The following is a 21050-nucleotide window of genomic DNA, read 5'->3' as shown; positions in this document are numbered from 1 at the left end:
GCGTAAAAAAACGGTCACTGAGGGGTTTTGACGTGAATGGGGAATAATTGGTGTAGATACCAGATGACTTTATACGGATATAGACCAGCTTGGGAAAACGTCTTTATGCTAAGATTTCTACTGAAATCAATTGTAAAAATTGTATTCTATTAGACCTAGGCCTAATCGAGTATTCACATCTTACGACTTGAATGTTGTCGTGACATTTAAAGAAACAGTGTGTAGACAATACACTGAATGATATTGCCAGAATGTCCAAATTAAACCACACAGGCATTACATAGCATAACCAAAGTAAGCGCTAACCTCTCTTAGTAACTGAACGTAAGGATTAGCACCTTTCATGAAGGGCAGTGTTAATCTATCCCTGATTCAACAAGTCATTTCATGTTTTAATTCACTGTCCAAATCAGTTTATCAAGATAAAACTCAAAAGGATGTTTTGATGCAGGTGGAACAAATTCGTCCTCTTTCAGTTGTTGAAGGAGAAGGTTTTAAAGAGCTCTGCAATCCGCTAACTCCACAGAACATTCTCCCCAGCCATGCGACGATACAAATGTTGCTGATGCTGATGTATGATGAATATAAGGGAGAGAAATTCTTCCCAGATTTACACTCGCTAGTGGGTTGTTTAACAACTGACACTTGGACCAGTTGCACTTCAATGGATAAACAACTGTAATTATGTAACATGCTACTTTCTGAACAACGCATGGAATCTCTCAAACGGGGTCCTTGTCATGATCGCTTTTCAAATTTGCTACACTTATTAAAATTGATGACTTGGCATATATATTTGCCAAGATTTGTGTAGCCCCATCTGGTAAAATTTGGTCTCAGATTGCAGGAAATTACGTTTTCGAGATCCGCGTCTTCAAGATGTGACACCTCGCGGCCTTGTATAGGAGTATTCGTATAGTTGCAGACTTGTATACGAGTATTTTGTAGTCACGGCCATGAACACGAGCATTCGTGTAGTTGCGGCCTTGTATACGAGTATTCGTGTGGTTTCGGCATTTTATACAAGTATTCTTGTAGTCGCAGCCTTGTATACGAGTATTCATGTAGTCGCAGCCTTGTATACGAGTATTCGTGTGGTTTCGGCATTTTGTACAAGTATTCTTGTAGTCGCAGCCTTGTATGCGAGTATTCGTGTAGTCGCGGCCTTGTATACGAGTATTCGTGTAGTCGCGGCCTTGTATAGGAGTGTTGTGTAGTCGCGGCCATGTATACGAGTATTCGTGTAGTCGCGGCCTTTTATACGAGTATTCGTGTAGTTGCGGCCTTGTATACGAGTATTCGAGTAGTCGCGGTCTTTTATACGAGTATTAGTGTGGTCGGGGCGTTGTATACGAGTATTCGTGTAGTCGAGGCCTTGTATTCGAGTATTCTTGTAGTGGTGGCCTTGTATACGAGTATTCATGTAGTTGCGGCCTTGTATACGGGTATTGGGTAGTCGCGGCCTTGTATACGAGTATTCGAGTAGTCGCGGTCTTTTATACGAGTATTAGTGTAGTCGGGGCGTTGTATACGAGTTATCGTGTAGTCGAGGCCTTGTATTCGAGTATTCTTGTAGTGGTGGCCTTGTATACGAGTATTCATGTAGTTGCGGCCTCGTATACGGGTATTGGGTAGTCGCGGCCTTTTATACGAGTATTCGTGTTGTCGCGGCCTTGTAGATGAGTATTCGTGTTGTCGCGGCCTTGTAGATGAATATTCATGTAGTCGCAGCCTTGTATCCGAGTATTGTGTCGTCGTATTTTATGGCCCACTAGTACTCGAGTATTTCTTGGTTGTGGTGGTGGTTTTCCTTGTAATGAATGACCCATGTGAAACTGAGACAATGTCTTTGTGTAATGCATATATTTTATTAACTGTTAGATCGGTCTATATCATAAAAGTAGAGTTAACACATTGGCGTTGAACGAAGTCGATCAAATTTTCAAGGACTGACAAATTACGGTCCCTGATTCTACTCTCGGTACTCAGTCATATTACGGCGGTTCACCTTGATTTGGACTTGGACGGAAAACGCACAGTGATGATTGTCTTAGACATTTGCCAGTTTGGTGAAACCACGAGCACGGATATAGTGCTGACAAACCTAGGAACATAATCAGGGCGAGTACGGGAATTGAACTCAAGATCATAGGATGCTGGCACTCGTAAGGGACGCAACTCATCACAAGAAATTGAGGCACTTGAGAAGTCTGACCACACTTTGCGCCTGTAATGGAATCTCCTATGAAATGTTTTATAGAGTGTCTTGTAGAGAGCCTAATAGGGGGTCCAACAGCTACAGAGTATAGTGACTATGCCAGCAAGAAGTCCTACAATGACCCGGCTGTCCCTGCATGACGAGGATGTTCCGTAGTCCGTGTCGTAGTCGACGTTGTTTGCATCGGTTTCCGTGATCCACCCGGATGCTGGCAGAGTTGGACCTGGCATAAAGTTACCATCTGATAAACACTCACATCTGGGGGTATTCAATGGGCGTTAAAAGGCCTGTCTGACTCTATTGTTAACTTTAAATTAACGACCCTTTCCTGTGAGAGGCAATCTATGGTCCTGTCATTATTGATTATGTTTGACCTATATTGGTTTTCCTTCATCTGATGGCCATTAGATTTAACAAAAGAGAGGAAATATTAAAACACACATACTGCCTCAATACTGCATCTGGTCTCCACGCCCTGACCCACACAACCCACATGGTGCCCCAATACTCCACCTGGTCTCCACGCCCCGTCCATTACAAATCACATGGTGCCCCAATACTGCATCTGGTCTCCACGCCCTGTCCCTTGCAACACACATAGTGCCCCAATAGTGCATCTGGTCTCCACGCCCCGTCTCTTACAACTCACATGGTGCTCCAATACTGCATCTGGTCTCCACGCCCCATCCCTTACAACTCACATGGTGCCCCAATAGTGCACCTGGACACCAGGCCCTGACCCTTAAAACTCACATAGTGCATCAATACTGCATCTGGTCTCCACGCCACGTCCCTTACAACTCACATGGTGCTTCAATACTGCATCTGGTCTCCACGCCCCGTCTCTTACAACTCACATGGTGCTCCAATACTGCATCTGCTCTCAACGCCCTGACCCTTACAACTCACATAGTGCCCCAAAAGTGCATCTGGTCTCCACGCCCTGTATCTTACAACTCACATAGTGCCCCAGTACTGCTTCTAGACGCTACGCCCCGTCCCTTACAACTCACATAGTGCCCCAATACTGCATCTGCTCTCCACGCCCTGACCCACACAACCAACATGGTGCCCCAATAGTGCATCTGGTCTCCACGCCCTGTCCCTTACAACTCACATAGTGCCTCAATACTGCATCTGGTCTCAACGCCCTGACCCACAAAACCCACATGGTGCCCCAATACTGCATCGGTCTCCACGCCCTGTCCCTTACAACTCACATAGTGCCCCAATACTGCTTCTAGACGCTACGCCCCGTCCCTTACATCTCACATGGTGCCCAGATACTGCAACTGGTCTCCACGCCCCGTCCCTTGAAACTCACATGGTGCCCCAATACTGCATCTGGTCTCCACGCCCTGACCCTTACAACTCATATAGTGCTTCAATACTGTATCTGGTCTCCACGCCCCGACTCTTACAACTCACATGGTGCCCCAATACTGCATCTGGTCTCCACGCCCTGACCCTTACAACTCATATAGTGCTTCAATACTGTATCTGGTCTCCACGCCCCGACCCTTACAACTCACATGGTGCCCCAATACTGCATCTGGTCTCCACGCCCTGTCCCTTACAGCTCACATAGTGCCCCAATACTGCATCTAGATGCTTACAACTCATATAGTGCTTCAATACTGTATCTGGTCTCCACGCCCCGACTCTTACAACTCATATAGTGCTTCAATACTGTATCTGGTCTCCAAGCCCCATCCCTTACAACTCACATGGTGCCCCAATAGTGCACCTGGACACCAGGCCCTGACCCTTAAAACTCACATAGTGCGTCAATACTGCATCTGGTCTCCACGCCCTGTCCCTTACAACTCACATAGTGCGTCAATACTGCATCTGGTCTCCACGCCCTGACCCTTACAACTCACATAGTGCATCAATACTGCAACTGGTCTCCACGCCCCGTCCCTTACAACTCACATGGTGCCCCCATACTGCTTCTTGTCTCAACGCCCTGACCCTTACAACTCACATAGTGCCCCAATACTGCTTCTGGTCTCCACGCCCCGCCCCTTACAACTCACATAGTGCCTCAATACTGCATCTGATCTCCACGCCCTGAACCACACAACCAACATGGTGCCCCAATACTCCATCTGGTCTCGATGCCCTGTCCCTTACAATTCACATGGTGCCCCAATAGTGCATCTGGTCTCCACGCCACGTCCCTTACAACTCACATAGTGCCCCGCTAGTGTATCTGGTCTCCACGCCACGTCCCTTACAACTCACATAGTGCCCCAATACTGCATCTAGATGCTACGCCCCGTCCCTTACAACTCACATAGTGCCCCAATACTGCATCTAGACACAAGGCCCTGACCCTTACAACTCGCATAGTGCATCAATACTGCATCTGGTCTCCACGCCCTGCCCCTTACAACTCACATAGTGCCCCAATAGTGCATCTGGTCTCCACGCCACGTCCCTTACAAATCACATGGTGCCCCTATACTGCATCTGGTCTCCACGCCATGACCCTTACAACTCACATAGTGCCCCAATACTGCATCTGGTCTCCACGCCCCGTCTATTACAACTCACATGGTGCCCCAATTATTGCATCTGGTCTTCACGCCTTGACCCGTACAACTCACATAGTGCCCCAATACTGCATCTAGTCTCCACCCCCTCTCCCTTACAACTCACATAGTGTCCCAATAGTGTATCGGGTCTCCACGCCACGTCCCTTACAACTCACATGATGCCCCAATACTGCATCTGCTCTCCACGCCCTCACACACACAACCCACATAGTGCCCAATACTGCATCTGGTTTCACGCCTTGACCCGTACAACTCAAATAATGCCCCAATACTGCATCTGGTTTCCACGCCCTCACCCAGACAACCCACATGGTGCCCCAATAATGCATCTGGTCTCCACGCCCTGTCCCTTACAACCAACATAGTGCCCCAATACTGCATCTGGTCTCCACGCCCCGTCTCTTACAACTCTAGTGGTGCCCCAATAGTGCATCTGGTCTCCACGCCCTGTCCCTTACAACTCACATAGTGCCCCAATACTCCATCTGGTTTCCACGCCCTGTCCCTTACAACTCACATAGTGCCACAATACTGCATCTGGTCTCCACGCCCTGTCCATTACAAATCACATAGATTCCCCAACACTCCAACTGGCCGCCACGCCATGACCCACACAACTCACAAAGTTCCCCAAAACTGGATCTATTCGCAAAGCCCTGACACAAAGCTGAATCTGGTTTCAATAGTCGCAGTGCTAAAATCGGTGTGTGGAAATTGACCCTGACCCCCACAACTCACAGTGTTCCCCAAATTATAGTCGCCACACCCAGACACCCACAACTCACAGTGTTCCCCAAGCTGGAGTCGCCACATCCTGACCCCTACAACTGACAGTGTCCCTCAAGATATAGTCGCCACATCCTGACCCCGACAACTGACAGTGCTCCCCAAGTTATAGTCGCCACACCCTGACACCCACAACTCACAGTGTTCCCCAAGCTGGAGTCGCAATACCCTGACCTCCACAAGACACAGTGTTCGCCACGATTACATTCGCCACACCCTGACCCAAACAACTCACAGTGTTCCCCAAGATTATAGTCGCCACACCCAGACCCCCACAACTCACAGTGTTCCCCATCTTACAGTCGCTTCAACCTGACCCCAACAACTTACAGTGTTCCCCAAGTTGGAGTCGCCACACCCAGACCCCCACAAATCACAGTGTTCCCCAACTTACAGTCGCTATACCAGACACAGTGTTCCCAAGCTGCAGTCGCCACACCCTTACCCCCACAAGTCACAGTGTTCGCAACGATTACAGTCGCCGCACCCAGATCCCCACAAGACACAGTGTTCCCCAAGATTATAGTCGCAACACCCTGACCAACAAAAGTCTAAGTGTTCCCCAATATTATAGTCGCCACACCCAGACCACCACAAGTCACAGTGTTCCCCAAATTATAGTCGCCACACCCTGACCTCCACAAGTCACAGTGTTCCCAAAAATTTTATAGTCGCCACACCCAGACCCAATCAACTCACAGTGTTCCCCAGGTTATAGTCGCCATACCCTGATACCCACAACTCACAGTGCTCCCCAAGCTGGAGTCGACACACCCTGACCTCGACAAGTCACAGTGTTCCCCAAATTATAGTCGCCACACCCCCACAACTGACACCCACACGTCACAGTGCTCCCTAACTTATAGTGGCCACACCCTGACACCCACAACTGACAGTGTTCCCCAAGGTGCAGTCGCCACACCCTGACCCTCACACGCATAGTGTTCCTCAAGCTGGAGTCGCCACACCCTGACCTCCACAAGTCAAAGTGTTCCCCAAATTATAGTCGCCACACCCTGACCCCACAACTTACTGTGTTCCCCAAGCTCACAGTGTTCCCCAAGCTGGAGTCGCCACACACAGACCCCAACAACTAACAGTGTCCCCATAGTTATAGTCGCCACATCCTGACGCCGACAACTGACAGTGCTCCCAAAGTTACAGTCGCCACACCCTGACACCCACAACTCACAGTGTTCCCTCAGTTATAATCGCCCTCCCTGACCCCCACAAGACACAGTGTTCCCCAAGCTGGAGTCGCCACACCCTGACACCCACAACTCACAGTGCTCACTAAGTTACAGTCGCCATACCCTGACCTCCACAAGTCACAGTGTTCCCAAAGCTGGAGTCGCCATACCCTGACACCCATAACTCACAGTGCTCCCTAAGTTACAGTCGCCACACCCTGACCTCCACAAGACACAGTGTTCCCAAAGCTGGAGTCGCCACACCCTGACCTCCACAAGTCACAGTGTTCCAAAAGCTGGAGTCGCCACACCCTGACACCCACAACTCACAGTGGTCCCTAAGTTACAGTCGCCATACCCTGACCTCCACAAGACACAGTGTTCCCCAAGCTGGAGTCGCCACACCCTGACACCCACAACTCACAGTGCTCCCTAAGTTACAGTCGCCATACCCTGACCTCCACAAGTCACAGTGTTCCCAAAGCTGGAGTCGCTACACCCTGACACCCACAACTCACAGTGCTCCCTAAGTTACAGTCGCCACACCCTGACCCCCACAAGTCACAGTGTTCGCCACGATTACAGTCGCCACACCCTGACCCCCACAAGTCACAGTGTTCGCCACGATTACAGTCGCCACACCCAGATCCCCACTAGTCACAGTGTTCCCCAAGATTATAGTCGCCACACCCAGACGCCCACAAGTCATAGTGTTCCCCAACTTACAGTCGCCACACCCAGACCCCCACAAGTCACAGTGTTCCCCAAATTATAGTCACCACACCCTGACCTCCACAAGTCACAGTGTTCCCCAAGATTATAGTCGCCACACCCAGAGCCCCACAAGTCACAGTGTTCCCTAAATTTTAGTCGCCACACACAGACCCCCACAAATCACAGTGTTCCCAAAGATTATAGTCGCCACACGCAGACCCCATCAACTCACAGTGTTCCACAGGTTATAGTCGCCATACCCTGACCCTCACAATTCACAGTGTTCCCCAAGCTGGAGTCGCCACACCCTGACCTCCACAAGTCACAGTGTTCCCCAAATTATAGTCGCCACACCCCCACAACTTACTGTGTTCCCCAAGCTCACAGTGTTCCCCAAGCTGGAGTCGCCACATCCAGACCCCAACAACTGACAGTGTCCCCATAGTTATAGTCGCCACTTCCTGACGCCGACAACTGACAGTGTCTCCCAAGATATAGTCGCCACACCCTGACCCCTACAACTGACCCCATCAACTCACAGTGTTCCCCAGGTTATAGTCGCCATACCCTGACCCTCACAATTCACAGTGTTCCCCAAGCTGGAGTCGCCACACCCTGACCTCCACAAGTCACAGTGTTCCCCAAATTATAGTCCCCACACCCTGACCCCCACAACTTACTGTGTTCCCCAAGCTCACAGTGTTCCCCAAGCTGGAGTCGCCACACACAGACCCCAACAACAAACAGTGTCCCCATAGTTATAGTCGCCACACCCTGACCCCTACAACTGACAGTGTCCCCAAAGATATAGTCGCCACATCCTGACGCCGACAACTGACAGTGCTCCCCAAGTTATAATCGCCACACCCTGACCCCGACAACTGACAGTGCTCCCCAAGTTATAGTCGCCATACCCTGACACCCACAACTCACAGTGTTCCCCAAGTTATAGTCGCCACACCATGACCTCTACAACTCACAGTGTTCCCCAAGTTATAGTCGCCATACCCTGACACCCACAACTCACAGTGTTTCCCAAGTTATAGTCGCCACACCCAGACCCCCACAAGTCACAGAGTTCCAAAGATTATAGTCGCCACACCCAGACCCCATCAACTCACAGTGTTCCACAGGTTATAGTCGCCATACCCTGACCCTCACAATTCACAGTGTTCCCCAAGCTGGAGTCGCCACACCCTGACCTCCACAAATCACAGTGTTCCCCAAATTATAGTCGCCACACCCTGACCCCCACAACTTATATAATTACTGTGTTCCCCAAGCTCACAGTGTTCCCCAAGCTGGAGTCGCCACACACAGACCCCAACAACTAACAGTGTCCCCATAGTTATAGTCGCCACACCCTGACCACTACAACTGACAGTGTCCCCAAAGATATAGTCGCCACATCCTGACGCCGACAACTGACAGTGCTCCCCAAGTTATAATCGCCACACCCTGACCCCGACAACTAACAGTGCTCCCCAAGTTATAGTCGCAACACCCTGACCCCCACAAGTCACAGTGTTCGCCACGATTACAGTCGCCACACCCTGATCCCCACAAGTCACAGTATTCGCCACGATTACAGTCGCCACACCCAGATCCCCACAAGTCACAGTGTTCCCCAAGATTATAGTCGCCACACCCAGACGCCCACAAGTCAAAGTGTTCCCCAACTTACAGTCGCCACACCCTGACCCAAACAAGTCACAGTGTTCCCCAAATTATAGTCGCCACTCCCTGACCTCCACAAGACACAGTGTTCCCCAAGCTGGAGTCGCCACACCCTGACACCCACAAGTCACAGTGTTCCCCAACTTACAGTCGCCACACCCAGACCCCCAAAAGTCACAGTGTTCCCCAAGGTTATAGTCGCCACACGCAGACCCCAACAAGTCACAGTGTTTCCCAAATTTTAGTCGCCACACACAGGCCCCCACAAATCACAGTGTTCCCAAAGATTACAGTCGCCACACCCAGACCCCATCAACTCACAGTGTTCCCCAGGTTATAGTCGCCATACCCTGACCCTCACAATTCACAGTGTTCCCCAAGCTGGAGTCGCCACACCCTGACCTCCACAAGTCACAGTGTTCCCCAAATTATAGTCGCCACACCCTGACCCCCACAACTTACTGTGTTCCCCAAGTTCACAGTGTTCCCCAAGCTGGAGTCGCCACACACAGACCCCAACAACTAACAGTGTCCCCATAGTTATAGTCGCCACACCCTGACCCCTACAACTGACAGTGTCCCCAAAGATATAGTCGCCACATCCTGACGCCGACAACTGACAGTGCTCCCCAAGTTATAATCGCCACACCCTGACCCCGACAACTGACAGTGCTCCCAAAGTTATAGTCGCCATACCCTGACACCGACAACTCACAGTGTTCCCCAAGTTATAGTCGCCACACCATGACCTCTACAACTCACAGTGTTCCCCAAGTTATAGTCGCCATACCCTGACACCCACAACTCACAGTGTTCCCCAAGTTATAGTCGCCACACCATGACCTCTACAACTCACAGTGTTCCCCAAGTTATAGTCGCCACACCCTGGCACCACCAACTCACAGTGTTCCCCAAGTTATAGTCGCCATACCCTGACACCCACAACTCACAGAGTTTCCCAAGTTATGGTCGCCACACCCTGACACCCACAACTCACAGTGTTCCCCAAGTTAAAGTCGCCATACCCTGACACCCACAACTCACAGTGTTCCCCAAGTTACAGTCGCCACACCATGACCTCTACAACTCACAGTGTTCCCCAAGTAATAGTCGCCACACCCTGACACCCACAACTCACAGTGTTCCCCAAGTTATAGTCGCCATACCCTGACACCCACAACTCACAGTGTTCCCCAAGTTATAGTCGCCATACCCTGACACCCACAACTCACAGTGTTCCCCAAGTTACAGTCGCCACACCCTGACCCCCAAAAGTCTCAGTGTTCCCAAAGATTATAGTCGCCACACCCAGACCCCCACAAGACACTGTTCCCCAAGCTGAAATCGCCATACCCTGACCCCAACAAGTCATAGTGTTCCCCAACTTACAGTCGCCACACCCTGACCAACAAAAGTCACAGTGTTCCCCAAGTTATAGTCGCCACACCCAGACCCCCACAAGTCACAGTGTTCCCCAAATTATAGTCGCCACACCCTGACCTCCACAAGTCACAGTGTTCCTTAAATTATAGTCGCCACACCCTGACACCCACAACTCACAGTGTTCCCCAAGTTATAGTCGCCACACTTTGACACCCACAACTCACAGTGTTCCCCAAGTTATAGTCGCCATACCCTGACACCCACAACTCACAGTGTTCCCCAAGTTATAGTCGCCATACCCTGACCCCGACAACTGACAGTGCTCCCAAAGTTATAGTCGCCATACCCTGACACCCACAACTCACAGTGTTCCCCAAGTTATAGTCGCCACACCATGACCTCTACAACTCACAGTGTTCCCCAAGTTATAGTCGCCATACCCTGACACCCACAACTCACAGTGTTCCCCAAGTTATAGTCGCCACACCATGACCTCTACAACTCACAGTGTTCCCCAAGTTATAGTCGCCACACCCTGGCACCACCAACTCACAGTGTTCCCCAAGTTATAGTCGCCATACCCTGACACCCACAACTCACAGAGTTTCCCAAGTTATAGTCGCCACACCCTGACACCCACAACTCACAGTGTTCCCCAAGTTAAAGTCGCCATACCCTGACACCCACAACTCACAGTGTTCCCCAAGTTACAGTCGCCACACCATGACCTCTACAACTCACAGTGTTCCCCAAGTAATAGTCGCCACACCCTGACACCCACAACTCACAGTGTTCCCCAAGTTATAGTCGCCATACCCTGACACCCACAACTCACAGTGTTCCCCAAGTTATAGTCGCCATACCCTGACACCCACAACTCACAGTGTTCCCCAAGTTACAGTCGCCACACCCTGACCCCCAAAAGTCTCAGTGTTCCCAAAGATTATAGTCGCCACACCCAGACCCCCACAAGACACTGTTCCCCAAGCTGAAATCGCCATACCCTGACCCCAACAAGTCATAGTGTTCCCCAACTTACAGTCACCACACCCTGACCAACAAAAGTCACAGTGTTCCCCAAGTTATAGTCGCCACACCCAGACCCCCACAAGTCACAGTGTTCCCCAAATTATAGTCGCCACACCCTGACCTCCACAAGTCACAGTGTTCCTTAAATTATAGTCGCCACACCCTGACACCCACAACTCACAGTGTTCCCCAAGTTATAGTCGCCACACTTTGACACCCACAACTCACAGTGTTCCCCAAGTTATAGTCGCCATACCCTGACACCCACAACTCACAGTGTTCCCCAAGTTATAGTCGCCATACCCTGACACCCACAACTCACAGTGTTCCCCAAGTTATAGTCGCCATACCCTGACACCCACAACTCACAGTGTTCCCAAAGATTATAGTCGCCACACCCAGACCCCCACAAGACACTGTTCCCCAAGCTGAAATCGCCATACCCTGACCCCCACAAGTCATAGTGTTCCCAAACTTAGAGTCGCCACACCCTGACCCCCAAAAGTCACAGTGTTCCCCAAGTTATAGTCGCCACACCCAGACCCCCACAAGTCACAGTGTTCCCCAAATTATAGTCGCCACACCCTGACCTCCACAAGTCACAGTGTTCCTTAAATTATAGTCGCCACACCCTGACACCCACAACTCACAGTGTTTCCCAAGTTATAGTCGCCATACCCTGACACCCACAACTCACAGTGTTCCCCAAGTTATAGTCGCCATACCCTGACACCCACAACTCACAGTGTTCCCCAAGTTACAGTCGCCACACCCTGATCCCCAAAAGTCACAGTGTTCCCAAAAATTATAGTCGCCACACCCAGACCCCCACAAGACACTGTTCCCCAAGCTGAAATCGCCATACCCTGACCCCCACAAGTCATAGTGTTCCCCAAGTTATAGTCGCCACACCCAGACCCCCACAAGTCACAGTGTTCCCCAAATTATAGTCGCCACACCCTGACCTCCACAAGTCACAGTGTTCCTTAAATTATAGTCGCCATACCCTGACCCCCACAAGTCACAGTGTTCCCAAAGATTATAGTCGCCACACCCAGACCCCATCAACTCACAGTGTTCCCCCAGGTTATAGTCGCAATACCCTGACCCTCACAATTCACAGTGTTCCCCAAGCTGGAGTCGCCACACCCTGACACCCACAACTCACTGTGTTCCCCAAGTTATAGTCGCCACACCCAGACCCCCACAACACACAGCATTCCCCCAGTTTTAGTCGCCATACCCAGACCCCCACAACTCACAGTATCCCCCAAGTTATAGTCGCCAGACCCCCACAACTCACAGTATCCCCCAAGTTATAGTCGCCACACCCTGACCTCCACATCTCACAGCGTTCCCCAAGATTATAGTCGCGATACCCTGACCCCCACAACTCACAGTGTTCCAAAAGATTATAGTCGCCACACCCTGACCCCCACAACTCACAGTGTTCCCAAAGATTATAGTCGTCACACCCTGACCCCCACAACACATAGCGTTCCCCAAGCTGGAGTCGCCACACCCTGACCTCCACAACTCACAGTGTTCCCAAAGCTGGAGTCGCCACACCCTTACCCCCGCGACCTGGGGCTGTACGTAGTCATCATCTGGGCACCTCAGTAGTCGCTGCCTCATACAGGTGAGAACGCTGTCCATCTGACTGAAACAAACCTCGGAACATTCACTTGTTATCAGCTGCTAATTCATTCCCATATTTTATTCGTTCGTCATTCATCAATACGTGAATTAATTTTCCCTGAGGTTGAACCTCGGTATAAGTGTATAAATATAATATGAGTAAGTGTTCAAAATATCACAGTTACGCTGTGACTGTCACCTGTCCACTTTGGGATAGTGTCAAGACACACGTGTCCTTACGGGCAATGTCGGGACACCTGTGTACTCACGGCGATGTCGGGACACCTGTGTGCTCACGGCGATGTCGGGACACCTATGTACTTGAAGGCAATGTCGGGACACCTGTGTACTTAAATGGGGCATGTCGGGACACCTATGTACTTGAAGGACAGTTTCGAGACACCCGTGTACTTACTCACAGTGTTGAGAAAGGTACTCCTCCGTGAAGTGTTCCCTGGGTTGGAGACCCGCCCGTACGTAGCACGTCCTGAAGTCAGCCTGCATCGTGTACACCACACACAGCACGAGGGACTCGGCGAAACCTGGGGTGGGAGATAGCTGAGGAATATGTGAGAGCAATACCAATTATACTCGAGTCGTATCGGCCAATACACCTACAGTTTCATCATTAGAGTGAGTGAGTGAGTATGGTTTTACGCCGCTTTTAGCAATATTCCAGCAATATCACGGCGGGGGACACCAGAAATGGGCTTCACACATTGTACCCATTTCATTGTTAGACCTAACAGAACAGGTGTTGTATTGACGGGTACCCCGAGCCAATAACGGCCAATCTTTTACCCCGCCTTTGCGTGTTAGCTATATAGGGGTGAGAGATTGGGGGTGTGGGGGTCGGGGTGAGGGGGTAAACATTTATTTTATTTTCCTTAAATATCTAGTTTTCGCAAAACATCTGACAAAAGAAACTGAAACATAAAATATTCACAAAACCCTGGACATATAATATTAATAGTTTCCTCCAGCACATTTACCCATGAATAACATACTGCGTTCATATGCACTATTTACATACCTGTGCAATTTGACATACGCAATTAAAAAGTTAACACTTATCACAGACTTGACTTTCATCACCATGGCCGAATTCCAAGGGAGCTGAGTGAGTGAGTGAGTGAGTTGGATTAAGTAGTAAAGTAAACTACGTTTTTAACGGACCCGCTTATAACGAACCGACAGATATAACGAACTTAATTTTAGTCACGGTCATTTGTTGTATAGGTGCTGTATATATGTTTATAACGAACTGTTATTATGAAGTTAAATTAGTGGTCCCTTTTGTGTTCGTTATAACCGTAGTTTACTGCATTTAAATCCTGTCACAGTGTGTCAGCTTAATGTGGGAGGAAACCCGGTGTGACACATGTCGTATACCACCTTGGAGAAACCCACAAGCACGGGGATGTTGCTGACAAACCAAGGATCATAATTGGAATGAGCTGGGATTCGAACCCACGGCTTGCGGATCCTTAGAAAACCAAGAAGTAGAGACCGTGATTGACGTACAAGTGTCGTTGATCATCTTCTTCATTTCGTCCATTTGCCCCGTGTTCGTCATGAACGTCCACCCAAACGTCGTCTCACGGTTCTCAAACGACTTCTTCTGAACACACAGGAACACTGTCCGCAACGTTCTGAGTGAATACAAAAAATGTATAGAGTGCTGTTATCAACGAGAGGGACCTGTCTGTTTGTTTGGTGACAGAAGCCACTGACAGATATTATGAAGTGAGGTGAAATGGGGTTAATCGTCGCGTTCAAGTTTATATCACTAATGTCCGTGTGCGTGCGCGCGTGTGTGTTCATGTGCCTGCCTGCATGTGTGTGTGACTGCGAGACTAATGTCTTGACTTGACTCCAAACCGATCAGTCCTTGTTTTATCCCTTTAATGATGAGCGCAGGTAGGATAACAACACTACGATCTTTTAACGTCGTTTGGAACATGGCACGGAATCGAACCAACGCCTTCCGCTCCCTGGGCAGATGCTCTAACCATTAGACCACAGAGCCGGTCCCGATCTTATGAGCACCATCCCACGCCATCAGAGTACGAAGAAACGTTACCAGCTAAATCAAGGAACATGACTAACTGATGCAATAGAGTAAGTAAGACTACTCGATCCTATCTAGTTACTGATATATTCCACCCCACGGCCAAACAGCATTGTGACAGGGTTGTGAGTGTTTGTTTGTTTGTTTGTTTGTTGTTTAACGACGCACTCAGCAATATTCAAGCTATATGACTGCGGTCTGTAAATAATCGAGTCTGGACCAGACAATCCAGTGATTGATATCATGAGCATCGATCCACTCAATTGGGATACGTTGACATGCATTAATCAAGTCAGTGAGCCTGACCACCCGATAAACTCATTACGCATTGAAGCTTGACTGTACGATTATCAGATTAAATATTTTAAACGTTTTCAGACTGTACTGATTTTGCACCTGCATAATTTAGAGAACAGTTTTGACCAACACGACTTCGCGTTTTGATCTCGTTTGATCCACTGTAGTAGCCTTGTCAGAAGCGAAATGTTTACAAATATTACTACTAGTAGTATTAAGGTTACAATTGTAATGCAACCGCTGTATTCAGATAAACACACACCATCATGTACCAACACGCACCTGCATTTCGTCTCAACCCCAGTGTAGTCATCTGCTTCGCGGAAGAGGAGGTCGACGTCAGAGCCGCAGCTGTCCAACATGACATCATGCCATGTCGTGGAGGAGATGGTGGGAAGGGATACTGTGGACAAAGGGAGACAACTCAGTAAAGTAACCAGCATCCCTGGTTTGGAGTTTGTGCAGGTGTGCAAGTAATGCAGGTCTTATATTTACTACTTTGGTGAAAACCCCGAGCAGGGAATGTGCTGGCAAACAAAGGGTCATAACTGCAGCGAACGTTGGGATTCGAACCCACTACTATTGGTATCAATGTGCAACTCTACACAGAGAATTGCAGAGCCTTAGACGACTTGGCCTCCTCCATGGATTAAGTGTTATTCTGTAGCGACTAATAACACAAAAAGAAAACTTATAATAGCTCTCCATGTGCAGGAGTGGAAATGGTGGCGTTGTTTCCACGTTCAATAAAGAGTCCCCAACCACATCTTGACTGACTTTGTGGGTTCTCCTAATTCTTACTCTTGTTGAAAGTCAGGCTGAAGAAATACAGGGAAAAGAGAGAATCACTTTGTCAACAAAATTAGATTTATTCAGAATAAAGGTGAACAATTACATTCTATCTGTAGGATAAAGCACGTCGGAAGTTGTTTAATATATTTAAAACCTGCTTCCGCGGCATAAAACAGAGAGGCATCAGGATAAGTGTTTTGAAAATGTCAATCATTAGATTGTCTGGTCCAGACTCGACTATTTACAGACTGCTGTCATATAACTGGAAAATTGCCGAGTGTGGTGTCAAACAACAAACAAACAAAACACTTGCATACACTAACATTTAAATATAGTAACGACCACCTCCCTGTTAACATCAAAAAGTACTACATTTTTTACAACTGGTTATTGTCAAAGCACGATGCTGTGAAAAAACTCCGCAGAAACACTGTAATGCAGTTACAGCACTGTTTAACAAAAAAATTACATTGCCATAACAGTAGTAAGCTATTTTCGGACAGATCGGATGCTGTTCTAAACAAAAAGCACTCACACACGACTGTCATCGACACCTCTACATTCATATTTCACTCACTATTTCCCTACTGTATATTAGTGTCTCCCAGACCCAAGAGAATGAATTACGAAATGAATCCAACTCAAGCCTTAAATGATCCGGCAAGTCCAGGATGCCTCAGCTCCAGGAATTAAACATTGTTCTGGGCTCCATTTAGGAGATAGACCTGCTGTGTTTTGAAATGTGATGTAGTCCCAGTGTAGAGTAGATACCTCTTATTTTAATTTGGAACCGAGCGTTTTAGCGTCCTACCATGACGTTGAAAACGGAGCTCTCTTGCAACGCGTAACAACACAGGGTTCAAAGATACACAAACCCAAAACATTCCCATAAGTGGTCACAGGTAGTTATATATGAAACAAATATTATTAAAGTTCAAGAGTAAAAGCACCATAGTCTTGAGTAGTTCAAAGTAAGTGTTCAAAACACATAGGTTTTCAAAAAGAAGGTGTCAAATACCCCTCCTAACTTAGTCCAAAGACAGCTGTTTTAATTTCTACCAACCTGCTTTTCACAGTTTGGACTGAACTCAAGTCAATTCTTGGAAATCAGCGGGAGAGGTCATTTCTTGGAAATCGAACATGCCATTTCCATTGTAGGGGTGGCATGTTCTAGAAATAGTTTTTAAAATGCTAAACGAATATATTTCTACAACAAACTTTATGAATTGACATTCTACTATTTATTTTGCATGTGTAAGTCTTATTAGTTAGTTAGCAATTACCCCAAATTAATAATAAAAAAATCAATATAAACGCATCTCAACCCCGAACATGGATGTGGAAGAACTTGACCTACAAAACAGTTACTCACACTTCAAAGTTGTCAATATGGCTGCCAATGTTTACATTTTCCGTGCCTCAGCAGACAGGTTACGAAGTAAGGTGACAGCACCAGTCTATGATGTGGTTCAACATTAATCTGTAGATTCACGATTCACAATGTGATTACCAATGGAATTGGAGTATGACCGAACAGCCGCTTTTTAGGCTGCAGACAAGACGCATTTACAGCTGCAGACAAGCCAGCTATTTTGACACGAGGAATCTGCATGATTTGACCTGTCAATTTGAAGTTTTCCCGGATTCAAGCAAGCGTGTGAAAGAATAATTATTGTGACTATTGTGGCCCAGAAACAGTGGTTCGTGTATGATTTTCCTAATTGTGCATGTTCTGAAATGAATCTCATCAAGTTGCGATGATCAAGTGTGTTTTGACTTCAGTGATGTCGGGACATTGTTTTCGCCCATCGTAGGAGCGAGAGAAACCAGGAGTGTTTTCTGAGGGACTTTTAAATCCTCTCCGGCCAAATCCTTACGGTGGTGGTAGACGCAGATGGCAATGAATATCACAAAAAGATATGTAAACAACATGTTGCCATGAATAAAGTTTCCTTAAACATGTTTTATAATGTTTTTTTTTTACTGTCATTGTCGGTTGTTTCAATGAGGAAATAGCCTGTTCTGATTCTGGTCGCAATATAATGTCCCTTACATTTCATGTGTATGGAAAAGTTATGCCTTCGTTAAATCTTGTAATGGAATCAACGTAGCAGTCAGGGTTGCGGCCTAGAACGCCCAAAACATCCGATATCAAACTATTGTATTTCCTTGGCCGTCTATTAATTTTGCGAGAGCCCTTGAGTTGGCGTGTATTAGAGACCTGGCTTCTATTTGAGACCCAGCTTGAAATAGAAGAAATATAGATACGTTTTACAGTTCATATGGGGGGCATTTCTTTTTATAAATCAATGTGTAGGCTATGCATGTATTCATATGCACGTTTTTTGTGTGAAAAGGCTTAACATTTTTGAAAAGAGGTTCCGTAGCAAAAAGGAAACCTCTTTTTAACCGATAAGAATCAAGCATTCATCAATGTCATGGTAGAACTATAATTCATATGTTGTAGATACTGTAAATCTTGATATTAACGCGAGCGTGAATTAAATGCGAAAAATGCGAGTGCTCTTTGCTCGCATTATTAAACATCGCATTTATATCAACATAAGACATTTTGGATAGCAGAAATACCAACTTAGACATACGTTGAAAACAAACAACTATGTATTCCACATCACTGTTTATTGAGCAGCACTTGTTACAAGTATATAAACAATGTCATTCAAACACTAATTACATCCTGTGAATTGTCACTGCTGGGGTCAAGACAAGCGTTCTACTCACTCATGTCTTCACTGATCACACCTGCAAGTCCAGACAGACGCCACCCAACACAGTGTCTTTGCTCTTTGCGACTGCATCAAAGGCCGACACGAGTCAGCGCACACATATTGTTTTAGCTGAAGTACTCTACTCTTGGATTAAGGTGGGGATCTCCTGTAAATCTGACAGAGGACATTTTGTTTAGATATAAATCCACTGATGCTTGAGAGGAGGGGGTGTCGCATTCATATTGAGTCGCATTTTTGGCTAGGGGCCCACGGTCGCATTCTTTTGGAGAAGCATTAATTTCACGTTTTACAGTATATATTTTTAAATATGATAACTTTATGTTTAGGACTACATGTTAGACCTAAGAGTATAAATTAAGAAATGAATCAAATTCAAGCCTTGAATGATTCGGCAAGCCTAGAATGCCTCAGCCCTAGGAATTAACAATTGTTCTGGGCTCCATTAAAAATTCATATTTTGTAGATATATATTTTTAAATAAGATAACTTTACTTTTGAGACTACATGTTAGTCTAACAGCATACCTATACTTGGAAATAATTTTGAAAATGCCTTATTATAATTCATAATATATCCCATAATTATGAGAAAAAATACTATCATTCACGCTTATAATGCGATGGTATCGCACTCACTCACTCACTCACTCACTCACTCACTCACTCACTCACTCACTCACCCATCCACAAACCAACCAACACAACACTCTCACTCACTCACCAAACCACCAATCTACCGGACGAATCACTCACTCACACATTCACTCACCACTCACCAGATATTCCTTAGAGTTTTGAAAAGGAACATTGTTTCACAAAAGATATTTGCCTTCCTACTCACCCTACCCATAAAGATTCGGGGTAGAATAAGACTTCAACAACCCATGCTTGCCATAAATGGCGACTATGATTGTCGAAAGAGCCAACTAATGGGATCAGGTGGTCAGGCTCGCTGACCTGGCTGATGCATGTCATTGAATTCCAATTGCGTGGATCGGTGCTCATGATGTTAATCACTGGATTGTCTGGTTCAGACTCGATCATTTACAGACCGCTGTCACAAAGCTGGAATATTGCTGAGTGCGTCGTTATACAACAAACAAACAAACAAATCCTACCCACCCGTCACTAGTACCGAACCCAGCCATACCTAATCTCAAGTCCCCGCCCTTCACAGAAACACCTACCTGACGTCCACAGATCACCTACAGTCCCCCATCCCAACTCCATGTCCCTCTCCCTCCTACATACATCAACGCCCTACACAATCTCTCTATCTAAGTCGTAGATGTAGGCAAAGACATTGCAGTTACTCACCAAGACATGCGACCAACAGCAGGAGCCTCCAGCGTCCCGACATGATGCGACGTTCCTTTACCTGTCCGTCAGTCAGTGTACTCCTGCTTTACCTGTGTTGTACGTGTGTTGTATCTGTGTTGTATATGGGTTGTACTGACTGGCAACACAAGTTATGTAACTGCACCTGCCTCGGGTATGTATCAGTGTGTACCGATTGGTTCACAGATTACCGTAGTTACCTGAAATGATTCAACCCACAATGCCTAGAAACAACAGATTGCATTGTTGGTGCAGATTGTGTTCGTTGTCCTATACGACTGGTGTTGTAAACATGTAAGCAAACAAAGTCACACCAACCTACCCTCATGTCCCGCAATGATACATGAGGTCGCTATTCATTGTCAATCTTTTCCTGACTAACGGATAAGAGGAAAGATTAGCTGAAAGAGTACGGTAGATAGCGTTGTTGACAAAACTGTCGAACTTCCTTGTAGAGGGGTTGCGATAAGTCAGGTAGGTGTACCTCAGAAATAGTTCTTTACTGAGTAATACATGCACTTTATTCTGAGTCGTATTCCGTGACATATGTGTGAGGACTATTTAGCAGGTCACTTTATCCACTGGCGAATTCAGAGAGGTGCAGGGG

General features: G+C 47.3%; 2 protein-coding genes across 5 annotated transcripts in view; one reads left to right on the top strand and one right to left on the bottom strand.

Moving 5' to 3' along the window:
- Window positions 1–21050, top strand: part of LOC124123815 (transcription intermediary factor 1-alpha-like) — an 80923-nt gene that overhangs the window by 12452 nt on the left and 47421 nt on the right. The window lies entirely within an intron of this gene.
- LOC124121274 lies at window positions 1849–20629 on the bottom strand. 4 transcript variants are annotated; one of them, XM_048396573.1, is made up of 6 exons: window positions 20423–20627; window positions 15847–15967; window positions 14707–14848; window positions 13612–13754; window positions 13134–13218; window positions 1849–2441 (listed from the first exon to the last, which is right to left on the bottom strand). In XM_048396573.1, exons 1-6 carry the CDS (start codon window positions 20463–20465, stop codon window positions 2331–2333), a joined length of 645 nt encoding a protein of 214 aa, XP_048252530.1. In that variant the 5' UTR covers window positions 20466–20627; the 3' UTR covers window positions 1849–2330. The 4 variants fall into 4 exon arrangements, with proteins under 4 accessions (XP_048252530.1, XP_048252528.1, XP_048252529.1 ...); XM_048396571.1 differs by having other exon boundaries at window positions 13100–13218; window positions 20423–20624; XM_048396572.1 differs by having other exon boundaries at window positions 13100–13218; window positions 13612–13738; window positions 14721–14848; window positions 20423–20619.

This window comes from Haliotis rufescens, unplaced genomic scaffold, assembly GCF_023055435.1.
Source record: "Haliotis rufescens isolate VD_foot unplaced genomic scaffold, xgHalRufe1.0.p SCAF_152, whole genome shotgun sequence".
NCBI classification, from domain to species: Eukaryota; Metazoa; Mollusca; class Gastropoda; order Lepetellida; family Haliotidae; genus Haliotis; species Haliotis rufescens.
This window is presented reverse-complemented; position numbering and strand designations above follow the sequence as displayed.

Coding starts and splice junctions, on each gene's coding strand:
- LOC124121274 (XM_048396571.1), bottom strand. CDS start 20,465: ATGTCGGGACGCTGGAGGCTCCTGCTGTTGGTCGCATGTCTTG. Junction 13,755..14,706: donor ACACTTGTACGTCAATCACG/GTCTCTACTTCT, acceptor CATATTCCTCAG/CTATCTCCCACCCCAGGTTT. Junction 13,219..13,611: donor TACCTTTCTCAACACTGTGA/GTAAGTACACGG, acceptor GGTTTGTTTCAG/TCAGATGGACAGCGTTCTCA.